Genomic DNA, 13698 nt, shown 5'->3' with positions numbered 1-13698 from the left:
AGATAAATAATAAAATGAAATATTAAAAGCACGATGTATCTCGCTGCATTGCGCGAGTACGCTTCTAGTATTCAATAACATTCCTCTTTTTCTTTATTTAGACGATATAGTATAGATATAAAAAAATTAAAATATAATTAGTTTAATCATTGAGTTCTAACAAAGTACTTAATTATTATCTTTATAAAAAATATTATTAAACAAAAAATTAAAAAAAATGAATTAGAGAAATACATAAAAAAAAGGAGAAATTTTAAATTGTTAGTTTGGTATTAATATCAACAATTTTTTACGATATATCTTTATTATTTATATTTTATTCAAAAATAAAAATATTATTGTTTTCTCAAAAGTCAAAATCACATAAAATTGTATTATAACATTAAATAAGACAAAACAAAACGAAATATTAAAATCGATATGTATCTAATTGCATTATGCAAATTAATACCATTCTAATAAATGTAAAAGATATAATTACTTTGGATTCCTTTTGAAATAAAAGTTGAGTAAGAAACAAGTAATCAAGAATATAAAACCACAAGGGGAATCGAGACAAAAGACAATGGGACAAAAGAATGTGCTTAATGTTAGAACATAAGTTATGCATTATAAATTCGTTATACAATAATTTTGAAAAGTGGTAAATATTTGAGAAGTAAATAAATGATATCAGTCTTTCATACAGTGAATATCATATTTGATGGGTTAATAATAGTTTTGTAAAAGATAGGAGGGTAGTTGCATAATTTTTATAAACATGCGGCAAACGAGTTCACATATGATAAGTTCATATGTGAACTTGTTTAATTCACACATGAACTATTTTAATTGATTCATACATGAACATGTGGGTTCATATGTGTATTACATGATATAAAGTGTAAATAATTGCACACATAGACAAGGTAACATAAGTAACAATGTTTACAAGGGATATTTTGGAAAAATATTTTAGTTGTCCATTAATGACAATAAGATGTTTTGTAACTGCTCATTTATAACAATGTAATTATCCAGAAATCAATTTCGTCATCGAATCAAAACCAACAACAAGATCTCGACTCGAGATTCTTCTACAGTTTTTTTTAACGGTTCATATGTAAACAAGAATTCGATATTCATGGAAATTGTTCATGTGTCAACAAGGGTGTGTATGAAAAAAAAATCATAAAGATTTTCGTAACATCCATGTTTTATTTTAGTAAACACATAAACTATGTAGTCTCGTCAAATAATGTCTTGTATGCACCATTTTTCAAGACGTAGTCATGGCAATAATGCATTAGAAATGTGAAATATGTTGGTGTATAGAAAAGATTAGTAGGTAGGTTTACATTTAATAATATACAGGGCTGCATTTAGCCCACCCCTTTAATTATATAGGACCACATACTGAAACATGAGGAGGCCATAAATATGTGTAAGTGTTGTTGAAGATAAAAAATTACATGAGTGGTATCATAGGTATAGGTTATGTTTGATAAATCAAGTGTTCGTTTCTATCTTATCTAATTACAATTGGATATTCAATTATGGTATGTTAGTTCTAGCTAAATCATGTGACTTTTGCACATCCTTGAGGTTGCGTTTGGTACATGGGGCAGTACGAGACAAAACACATTGTCCCACGTTTGGCGCGACATGAGACATGACAAAAACTCATTGTTCCATGTTTAATGCAACATGAGACAGGGACAAAGTGGGACGTGGGACAAAAAAGTTTTTTCTTGTTCCACCAAAATAGGCAGGACAAAATGAGACAAACTAAAATATTATTAATTAACCATTTGTTTATATTTGTTTTTGTGGTCACCACTGCTAATTAGGGCCGCCGCCACCACCAGTAACCATTGTCTACCACCTACACAACCACCATTGACCATCAACCATCGCCACTACCATCGTTGGCCATCTTCATCTTCTCATCTACTTCAATAACCTCCTCCACCACTTCTACAACCATCATCGGCCGAGGACTACCACCGTCCATTGCCACCACCACCACCACTGTTGGCCATCTCTACCTTCCCCTTTACTACAACCTCCTCTACCACCTCCACACCCATCGCCAGCCATTGACCAACACTGTTCATTGCCACCACCATGGGCCACCTGACTTCCACCATAAACAACCACCATTGACTACCACTACCACTGCCCACCACCATCGGCTACCATTAACACCGTTGGCCACCATTATCGACTACCACTACTAATGTTTACCATATTCACGTCCTCCACAACCACCACTGTCTTTCTCCACCACCATTAATATCACCAGCCACTACCACCTCCACCATATCCACCATCACTGCCCTCCATCACACCCACCTCCACCGCATAGGCCATTGACTATCTCCTCTACCACCGTCGACCGCCACCACCACCACTATCCACCATCTTCACGTACTCCACAACTACCATCGTCCACCAGTTACCGATGCTTCTACCTCCACAACCATTGTTGATGCAACAATCTTTACCTTGCCTTCACTAATCGACAAGGATCTTCCAAACCGAAAAAAAAAATATTATCCTTTGTATGAATCAAGTCTTTTTCAAACCAACATCAATTATATAAAAAAATTCATCCAAATTTGGTACTACTGTATATCTATGTATATAAAAACTGTGTAAAAATGTTTATAAATTAAATCATTTACCTTATTAGTGTTAATTATAACTATTATATGATATATAAAATCATAAAAAAAAATTGGAGGCAACTTGTCTAGTTATGTGTTGTCCAGTCATAGTCGTATCAAACACCAGACACATACTTGTTATGTTCAGTCATGTCCTATCAAGTCCTTTCTAATTCTATCCAGTTCTGTCAAATCATGTTTGTGTACCAAAAGAAATCTAAATGAGATTGAATTAAAACCAAACCAACGTATCGAGCTATAAAAGTACAGAGGGGGTGAAGTATAAGTAAAACATTTCAAGGGGGTAAGATATGAAACTCTATTATTTTAAAGGGTCTATATTGTAAAATATAACCTACAAATAAAGCTTGTCATCTTTCCTGTGATAATTCTAGAGGCTGTAACAATGGCGACATCTCTGAGCACGCCAAAGCTAAGTACCACTTTGTCTTCTTCAACCCTGCAAACCCTCTTATACAGACACAAATTCTCAACCCAAAACCATTCTCCGTTCATTATTTTCCCTCAATCATTATCATCTTCTTCCCGTTATTCCTCTAGCTTCAATCTGTCAAAAAAAGCCCTAGGTTTTCTCTCTGATCATCGCCGGAATGCTATCCTCAAGTCTCGTCGATTCGCCACCCGAGCGGATTCCACCAACGGTGCCGAGCCTCGTTACGACTACGACTTGTTTACTATTGGCGCCGGGAGTGGCGGCGTTAGGGCTTCTCGTTTTGCATCGAATTTTGGTGCTTCAGTTGCTGTTTGTGAGCTTCCGTTTGCTACCATCTCTTCTGACACTACCGGAGGGGTAGGAGGAACGTGAGTTTCTAATTTTGTTATTTAACCTATAAATTGTGGTGTTGGTGTTACAATTGAGGGTTTAGGAGTAGTTGGTTGGATTAAAATTCAAATGCTCTGGTTATATTTTTGTAAGTTGCAAATAGTGTTGTTCAATTTCAGACGGAAATAGCGAGGTTCAAATGGACATAAGTTCGGAATATGATCATTTGTTTTAATTTAACGCCATTTTTGCTGATTCCTACCCGATTTTGACATTCTCTTGATTGATATTTGGGTTGGTGATCAGATATGAATAGTGTAAGACGGGTTTTGAAGTCGATGAACGTCATTATCTAAATTAGAAGGTTATGCTCTTATTGGAAATTTATTTAAGGTTGATTATTCGAAAGGACCCTGGACGTTAACGCAATATTCTTGTTTTTCTGCGAGTTGGGGGTATATTATGTTTTGATTGTTCAATGATCTTTGTATGAAATCACGATTACAAACTTATAAATTTGGTATGTTATGCATATATGAAATGCAAAATCAGCAGAATAACGATATTTAATTATAAAGGAAATGTAAATTCGTAATGGTTGTTATTGGTACTGGTTTTATAAGGTTTATGAAACATAGAATTGGTGTAGTTGAGCGGATATGTTATTTATCGTGTTCTTATCATTGTAGGGGGAGGCTCAACCTGAGAACCAACTATTCATAATGAATATTGCAAATTATATTCACGATGAATATAATGAGTAATGAAAATGCATGATATTCATGAATATTTTAGGGTTATTCATCATGAATAACATGAATTATTCATGATATCGCGATAGATATTCATGATGAATATAATGAATGATGAAAGTGCATGACTATCTTAGGGTTATTCATCATGAATGCTTCATGAAATAGTTGGTTCCGAGGTTCTTAAAATATTCATGGTTCTCATTTGAACCTTCCCCTCTCATTGTAAAGATCGTCTTGGTGATATGATGTATTGGTGAATTATGACCATCTACCATTAATGCTCTATTCTTTTTGCTGGTATCATGAACTATATTGGACCTCCTGTTATGTTTCAAGAAAGGCATTTTAACACTGATGATGATGGTATTTGCAATAAAGGTGTGTGCTTCGTGGATGTGTACCAAAGAAATTGCTTGTTTATGCATCTAAATATTCTCATGAATTTGAGGAGAGCCTTGGTTTCGGATGGTCATATGGCTCTGAACCTACACATGATTGGAGCACCTTGATGGCTAATAAGAATGCTGAGTTGCAACGTCTTACCGGTATCTACAAGAACATTCTAAACAATGCGGGTGTCAAATTGATTGAAGGACGTGGAAAGGTTAGACCTTGTTTGACAACATTTACGTTTTCTGTTTTTGCATTTGTATTTTGAAGAAAGTTAGAAGTTGGACAAAACTCAAAAGGTGGTGTTAGGCAGACATTTTGTTTTTAGCAAAACCAAAATCAGTTTACAATTTTTTTGTAACCAGCAGTTATAAATTGCAAGCTTGTTTTTTATATGTTTTTCATGGTTTACTAAGTGGTTCACAAGAAAATATAGTGTCTTCTATTTTACACTAGCAGATCGAGTTTTTAAATTGGTGAAACATAATCTATGTTCTTTTAAAGTTTTATCTATTTTTTCTTGAAATACACATTCTTGTCCAACAAAAATACAATATTAAGTTTACATTACAAAATAATGTAAAGAGAAAAAAGAGACATAAGTTTACCAAATAAGACCTTCGGGGGTACTAACGTTAAGAATGCTTATTTGAATACAGCTCCTTAAACTTCATCGACTCTGTTATTGTTTCAAGTGCAGTTATTTACCTTGTGGCTTGTATGATTTTATGAGCAGATTGTGGACCCACACACAGTGGACGTTGATGGAAAACTCTACACTGCAAAAAACATTTTAGTTTCAGTTGGAGGGCGCCCATTCATTCCAGAAATTCCTGGAAGGGAATATGTGATCGATTCGGATGCTGCCCTTGATTTGCCATCAAAACCTACAAAAATTGCAATTGTTGGCGGTGGTTACATTGCACTTGAGTTTGCTGGTATCTTCAACGGCTTGCAAAGTGAGGTGCATGTATTTATCCGTCAAAAGAAGGTTTTACGTGGGTTTGATGAGGAGGTGAGGAATCACAAAACAAGGTTTATATGATAAAAGAGAAATTGACTTTTCAAACTGCTTCATTTGTTTTTCCAATGCAAACAAACTATCAAAACAACACTTTGGAAGAACGCCAAGTGTTTTTTTAAGTATATAGTATTTATATACGGCAAATTGAACTCGCATATGCACTTCTCGCCCTTGGCAAGACTTGAACTCTTGACCTCTATGAAGGTTGGGTTACAAGGTACTGCCAAGCCAAGGGCCCTTTGGAAAAGAAAGCGAGTTGTTAGACAAAAAATGTCAAGTATGATGCTTCTTAAAGCATTTATTTTTTGGGCTGTTTAGTGTAACAAAGATATTTTTTTCCTAAATCGATGTAACGTAGTCTTACATTTCTTATTTTTGTACCCATTTTGACTGCTAACTTGTTGACCTTGTACATCTGATGATGTGGATGTCCATTTATGGAAGGGTTATGGCAAAGTAGACAAGAAACATGAGATTCATGTCATCAAATGTTACAAAATCAGCAGGTCACTGGTCAAAATGGGTAAAACAATAGGAAACTTTGTTACATTAAAAAGGAAAATTTGATTTTTTTGACAACGATTGAGAACAGAAAAATCTTTGTTGCACTAACTAGGAACCAAGGCAAGCTTTTTTGCATTTTGCCCTTTCTTTTTTTCACAATTTGCCCAAAGGTTCATATTTGTTACTAGTGGTCTTTTTTTTTTCTTCCATTTTTGGTGGTTAGTTTGCAATTAAGATCAAAGTACAACGGTTCGAAGATTAGTCTCTCAATGGTACAATTATCTTATATTCTGTGACCTGTCCTACTTTAAAAACCCAGTCTTTCAACTTGAACAGGTTAGAGACTTCGTTGCAGAGCAGATGTCCTTAAAGGGAATCGAGTTCCACCCAGAGGAGTCACCACAAGCTGTGATCAAATCATCAGATGGGTCGTTTTCTTTAAAAACTAATAAAGGAACAACCGAGGGCTTCTCACATGTTATGTTTGCCACAGGGCGCAAGCCCAATACAAAGGTACTCTTCTTTTCTGTAAGCGTTTCTGTTACTAGTCACACCTGAATGATACCCAAATTTGCGACCCTTGTGCTGTTTGGATGTGTTTGGTATGCAGGACAGGACATGATAGAACAAAATTACAAAAAAAAATTATTTCTCGTGTTTGGTGCGCCCTTCCACAATTCTTTCACCTGCCTACCTACCCCATTATCACCCCCAGTCCCGCCCATGTAGCAAACACACCCTTATGAGAGAATCCTAACCAACCACTCGGACAAGGCCAGCTGGCCAAAAGTACAAAAGGAAGCTCGTGTGATTTAGTTAAGTTCAACTATGACTAGAGGGAAGGAAGCAAGCTTAGCATTGCATTTTTCTTCTGAAAATTGTGTTATTTTCCTGAATGGAGACTTTACACGGTTAACTGGGCAAGTGTCCCAAGTGTTTTTATGAATCGCTATGTAACCATGTTAGTTTTGAGTATGTTGGCTTATCACTGTAGTGCAAAAACTGAACTGAACAAAAAAATATCTCGAGTAAAAGATGAATTAGAAAATACGTTATTAAGTATTTACTATCATTTTTTAGTATTGGTTTTTTTGTTTCGTAATGAATGATGGTGCGACCATCTTGAAGAAACCAACATCTCCTCGGTTAAATCTTAAAGTTACATCATGCTTTTCTTATATCCTTCTATTCCATGGCAAAACCTCAAAAAAAAAGTAAAAGGCACGAAATAATTTGAAAGTGATTATGGATAAAACCAAACTAAACCAAACCAAGTCTGGCGATCGTAAGATGTGTGCATACAAACCTCTACCCTAAAGAGAAAAGCCGATATTTCCGTGAATGTCACCTGGTTTGTGAAAAGTGTGAAGGTGAGAGAAAGTGAGAAATGAAAACCAAACCAAACAAATCCGGCATATCCGACCTGATACTGATTATGGATGATATACATGTACTGTATATTTGTATGACAATAGTAGTTAACATAATTACTTGGTTATTCATTTTTCTCTTCTGGTAAATATGTTGACTTTGTGGTTCTAAGTAACTATAAGGCATCAAGTTAAGTTGCAAGTGATTCAGCATGTGACTAAATTTACCATTTATACTTCATATATACAAGTAGATAATTCGTATTCATTTGACATTGCAGAATTTAGGATTGGAGACCGTGGGTGTGAAACTGGACAAGAATGGAGCAATAGAGGTAGCTTTATTAGCGGTCTGTTTGTCTACACATGTTTGTGGATCTTATCTTATATTGTTTCATATGTTCAATGAATTCTCAGGTCGATGAATACTCTCGTACATCGGTTCCATCTATTTGGGCAGTTGGAGACGTCACCGATAGAATGAATCTCACCCCAGTTGCTTTAATGGAGGGAGGGGCATTAGCCAAAACCCTTTTTGCAAATGAACCTACGAAACCAGATTTTAGGTATTGTCTCCTTACAATGTTGTGACTAATCATTTATAACTGCAGAGTCAGGATTATATGATAAATTTTCACTTCCGTAAGAAACTGAGATCAAGTGAAGATAAATATACTCCCTACGTCTCAAAAATAAGTGTCCACGTTTCTATTGTAGTTTGTCCCAAATTAAGTGTCTTTTCCAATTCTACCCTTAATTATGAGAGAGAGAAATTCATTACTCCCTCTATTATAAAAGGTAAAATTGTCTTGGTAGTTCTGAAAAGTGTAATAATTGCACATTTTTATAATTGTGTGCCTTTTTCATTGTAGACATGTATTTTGGGACAGAGGGAGTATATTGTATGAATGTTGCGTTATATTGTGTAAAGATTGTAACTTTCATATAAAAATCACCTTTGAATTTGTACTGGCAGGTTACAATATATTATATGAATGTTGTAACCTTGACACAATAAAAAGGTATCTTCCCGGTTCTCACGACAAACCTTCACACAACATAACGATACCTTCACGTTTTCTCACGTTCTTATGAAAAAGGGTTGTTCTCACTCAAACCCAACCCTAGGACAGCATACCTCATTGCTTACTTCCTAATTGTTCTGTAGGGCTGTACCATCTGCAGTATTCTCCCAGCCACCAATCGGGCAAGTCGGACTTAGTGAGGAGCAGGTTCGAGTCATGCCCGAAATAACTTCAACTTGTTAGCATATATACATCTATTGACTCATACATAATTGCAGGCAATAGCAGCATATGGTGACATCAATGTGTTCACGGCAAACTTTAGGCCCTTAAAGGCTACTCTATCCGGGCTTCCTGATAAAGTTTTCATGAAACTTGTAGTGTGTGCTAAGACCGACCAAGTGATCGGATTACACATGTGTGGTGAAGATTCAGCAGAAATTGTTCAGGTTGCCACGCATTTGTTTGCCATTGTTTGGTTTTTCTTCATTTTCCAAGGCCCGGGATTTTTGGAGCCGGGCATGGGCTTTCTGTTTGAAAATAGGCTCAATCAGGCTTTCTCAGGCCGGGCTTTTGGAAGAAAAAAAATGGACTGATCGGGCTTTTAGGCCTGGTCTGCGCCTGGGCTTTTTCTGGCCGAGCTTTGTGTGATAATAGGTTTAATTGGGCTTTGAAAAAAACATGGCTCGATCGGGCTCTTTTGGGGATGGGCTTAGGGCTTTTTGTGCATCTCTAGTCTAATCAAACTTGAGTTGCCATACAGGGATTTGCTATTGCCATTAAAGCTGGGCTGACCAAGGCACAGTTTGACGCGACCATTGGTGTTCACCCTACATCGGCAGAGGAATTCGTCACCATGAGGACACCCACAAGGAAAATCCGAAATTCTCCATCTGGAGTAAGACTCCGATTCATTATCTCCAATCACTATTATCAAACCATTTCATTTGGAAATCTTTCTTTCACCTAACCGTTTCTCACTCCTTGAGTATCCACATACCATGAAAAGCTTTCAGTAGGAATGCATGAGCAAAGCCATGCCTGAGCTTGCTAGGCACAGAGCTTGGCTCATGAAAAAATATGTAGGCTTGGATTTGGGTCATGGCTTGCCAAGCTTAAACAGCTTATGCTGAGGTTTGGCTCAGCTAGTATAGGTTTGGTTTATATGGACTCATGAAAAATGGAAAATAAAATCTTCAGTTGTATCTGAAAAATTACAAGTCTGCAAGAGGTTTAAGGCTAGTGAACTAAGGGTATGTTCGTTAGTAGCTTAATGAGCTTAATGGGACTTATAGCTTATTTGGTCAGCTATACATGACTGTTTGGTGGCTTAATGATATAAAAAGTAGCTTCTTCAGTAAGCTTCTAGGGGAGAAAGCAAAGTTTTTCTAAAACCTGCCCCCCCAAACCAAAAAAAGCTCTTTTCATCTATGAAAAACCCTCCCAAATAAAAACCCTCAATCTATACAAACAACTTTATCCATACAAGACTCAATGGAGAACCAACCAAACAGCCCCTAAATAAACATAAGAGTAAATTACGTTTTTGTTTTCGTGGTTTGTTAAAAATTGCGGATTTTGTCCCTGTGGTTTTGAATTGCGGTTTTTGTCCCTTTGATTTACCATTCATTTCTATTTCCGTCCCTGAGGCTAACTACTACCTTTAAGTACGAGGGACTAAAATAGAAATGAATCGTAAACCACAGGGACGAAAAAAGCAATAAAGTATAAGGACGAAAACAATAATGTATTGTAAACCATATGGATGAAAATCCTAATTTCAAACCCATTATATTTGAAGTAAATCAAGGTTTCCGTCTCTGTGGTTGAGAAATTGTGGTTTTCATCCTTAAGGTTTGTGTTCATTGCTATTTTCGTCCTTATGATTTACAATTTATTGTTTTTTGGTCCCAGTGGTTTACAATTCTCCACTATTTTGGTCCTTTCTACTTAAAGATAAGAATTTAGCCAGGGACGAAAATAGCAACAAATTGCAAACCATAGGGCTAAAATTGCAATTTCTGAACCACAGATACGAAACTGGAAATTATTAACAACCCACTGGGATGAAAATCGTAATTTACTCTTATTATTATGCACCATGCATTTTCGTTATGAATAGTTTTCATGATAAATATTTATCACAACATTCCTCATGAATAATATATAAATAGTTGGTTCCTGGATTCTCAAAATATTTTACGGTTCTAATTTGAACATACCCCCACGAGAACATACTGCTGGATGTCGATTCTCAGATTGTTGACAAGAGTTGCATCCAGTAATCATGTTGTAATTTCAAATTGCTGGCATCATGTTTCTTTCGTGTAACTATCATTGCGATGATTTGTTGAAATTCCATTCAGGGCAAGGCGGATTCCCAGGCTAAAGCTGCAGCAGGAGTTTAGCAAGAGCTTAATCAATTGATTGCATCCTGATGCTTGCTTCTAAGGTGAGAAACAGTTATATATGCACGCGCGCGTGCTTCCGTTCGTTGGACATGAAATATATTGATTAGCTTAGATGGTATCGTTCACAAGCATGCTAGCATTTCAGACACTATTTATTTACTCCCTCCGTCCTAAAATAGGTGTCCACAATGAAAAAGGCATACATTTTTTGGAATGTGTAATTATTACGTTTTCTTAATTAACCAAATGACAATTTTACCTTTTATAATAGAGAGAGACTTTCTCCATCTCATAATTAAGGATAAAATTAGGAAGAAGATGTTTACATTTAAAAGTGGACGCTGTATAATTAAGGATAAATTTATTTTGTTTTTAGGAATTTATATTTAAGAAACAAACATATAAAATTTATTTTCGATTGTGGCGCATTGATTAAGACTCGAGGAGGTGTAGTTGAAATCTCATCTACCTCGGGTTTGAATTCAGTCACCATCAAAACCCTTGTGGCCATGGAGGTCCACCTACGGTGACTTTAGGCCATTTAAATTAGTAAGGGGCCGTTTACCAAATACTTACCTGGTAAGCGCTTACCAGTAAAAATTAACACTATCTTTGACTTACCGGGTAAGATTTTAGTCAACCAAAACGGTATCTTATGCAACAATTTACCCGGTAAGCGCTTACCATGGTAAGAGTCGTCKCTCTCACTTACTGGGTAAGACTCTTGGTCCTTGTCTCACTCTTACCGGGTAAGATTTTTGGCCCTTACCATATTTATCTGCTAAGCTAGTGTGACTTGGTAAGCGCTTACCCGGGTAAGCGTTTGGTAAACGGCCCTTAAGTTGACCGAGAAACCCACAATTACCCGAAGAAAAAAAAAACTTGGGTCAGTAATCAAATGATTGATTGAAAGTGCAACAACTATGACACACAGGAAATGGAAGTATAACAAAACACTTGCTTTCAAGTTTTTATATAATTGTTATTGTATTTGTGATATATTTGAGAAAAACCCTGCCTTAACTGGCCCTACATGGAACCCGTCTTTCAAAGACACAAATGTTTGTGATATATGTTTTTTTTTCAGGTCAATAACCCATTTAGAAGTTATCAACAGGTATTTGATTGGCACAAGATCGCAACATGAAAAAAAGGAATACATCACAACATTTGATATCTGTTGATGGAAGAAGCCTTGAGAGAAGCAGGTTTACATTTAGTGTCACCATTTTTGACTCATCGATGGATCGATCGGAAATGGTACATAATTCATGTATTTATAGCAATTATTGGTTGAATTTATAGCTCGACACGTAATTTCTCTCTCGTTTTCCGTTTGTATTTCCTTTGTTTCGCTTACGGAGAATAAGTGAAATGTTTGCAAAATGCCTCGACTGATGTATGCCTTTGAAATGCATGATTGGATATCGTATGTCACTTGGACAACCTACCGGGTGTGTCACTTACCTTGCTAGGTAAAATGTCTGTTTGTTGGCAACTTAATGAGTTTAATGGGACTAGGCTTATTCGGTCAGCTATACATGATTGTCTGGTAATGACTTAATAATATAGAAAGTGACTTATTTGGTAAGCTTTTTGGATGGCTTGATGCAGAAACTATGCAGCTCATTCCATCTATGAAAAAAACACTGTCGAACAAAAACTTTCATAGTTGATACAGACAGATTAATCCACGCAAGCAATTTTATGTTTTTATCCATATAGGACTTGATGGAAAGTCATTGAAAATATCATCCGGTAAGAGACATTGCTAAAATGGAGAATCTTACCGGGTAAGATTAGACATATTCGAAGGATAGAAATGCTATCCGCCTTCGGATCAAGACATAACTTTTACTTATTCAAATGACAATTAAGGTGAAGCAGGAGTCAAAAAATGGATTTTGTTCGAGAATGAAATCTTGTTGGAAATGTCCGTATCCGGTTCATTCGACGTAGACTTTTTGTTTGCCGTCGGAAAAAGAAGAAGCCCTAAAACATAAATAATGGATCAACTAAGCCCTTTCGGGAAAAAGGAACGCTCTATCAGGTTCATGGGTTATTTCGTGAAATATATTCAAAGGTAGGCTACTACATCTGAATCGGAACCTTGGCCAGAGCTATCTAGTGATAGGGAAGACTTTTACCTAGTGAACATTGACCAGGTAAAAAAAACGCTTACCAACAATTCATCTTGAGACATAGAAACGTTACCCGATAAGGTAAGTAAGAGCGGTGTCTTTTGCTTCCAAGTGTTTGGTAAACGGCTCCTAAACATAAATTATTAACGCATACAAAATCTTTTATTTTCTAATATATATATATATAGGGGAGCGTTCAAATAAAAATCATTCAATCTGTAAAAACCGTGAAAACCTCATTCAACCAATCATAATTTTTCATTTTGTTCATTTTTTTGTAATTATGAGAGGTTGATTAACCATTTTTATTGTGGAAGGTGTTAATCATGGATATTATCATCATTATTTTAATTTTAGAAAAATACATGAAACAGTTTTATTAAAATTTCATTAAATATTATATGAAATAATTTCATAACCATATATGAAACAAATTCATAAAAAAAAGTATTATATGCAACAATTTCACAAGATTAAACAATGAAATCGACGTATAAGGGTGGTTTATACGGTTTTTACAAATGGTGGTGGTTTTCATTTGATCGCTCTTCTATATATATATATATTCTTCGAATTTAACATGAACTAAAATAAATTGTCATTATTTGACATTTTATGTCAACAGTAGTCCAAGATTTATGGTTAC

At 35.7% G+C, this 13698-nt stretch overlaps 1 protein-coding gene across 2 annotated transcripts; it reads left to right on the top strand.

The window, feature by feature from the left end:
- The first annotated feature begins 3052 nt into the window (after positions 1 to 3052).
- LOC112517930 (glutathione reductase, chloroplastic) lies at positions 3053 to 12405 on the top strand. Of its 2 annotated transcripts, none has more exons than XM_025125356.1 (11): positions 3053 to 3470; positions 4566 to 4791; positions 5314 to 5592; positions 6442 to 6618; positions 7757 to 7810; positions 7893 to 8041; positions 8644 to 8707; positions 8779 to 8949; positions 9264 to 9398; positions 10867 to 10952; positions 12029 to 12405. In XM_025125356.1, the coding sequence occupies exons 1-10, from the start codon at positions 3055 to 3057 to the stop codon at positions 10906 to 10908; spliced, it is 1713 nt and encodes a 570-aa protein (XP_024981124.1). In that variant the 5' UTR covers positions 3053 to 3054; the 3' UTR covers positions 10909 to 10952; positions 12029 to 12405. The 2 variants fall into 2 exon arrangements, with proteins under 2 accessions (XP_024981124.1, XP_024981125.1); XM_025125357.1 differs by having other exon boundaries at positions 11999 to 12405.
- Positions 12406 to 13698: the final 1293 nt, after the last annotated feature.

The sequence above is a fragment of the Cynara cardunculus genome (genome assembly GCF_001531365.2).
Source record: "Cynara cardunculus var. scolymus isolate 2C chromosome LG 9, CcrdV1, whole genome shotgun sequence".
Classification (NCBI taxonomy): Eukaryota; Viridiplantae; Streptophyta; class Magnoliopsida; order Asterales; family Asteraceae; genus Cynara; species Cynara cardunculus.
This window is presented reverse-complemented; position numbering and strand designations above follow the sequence as displayed.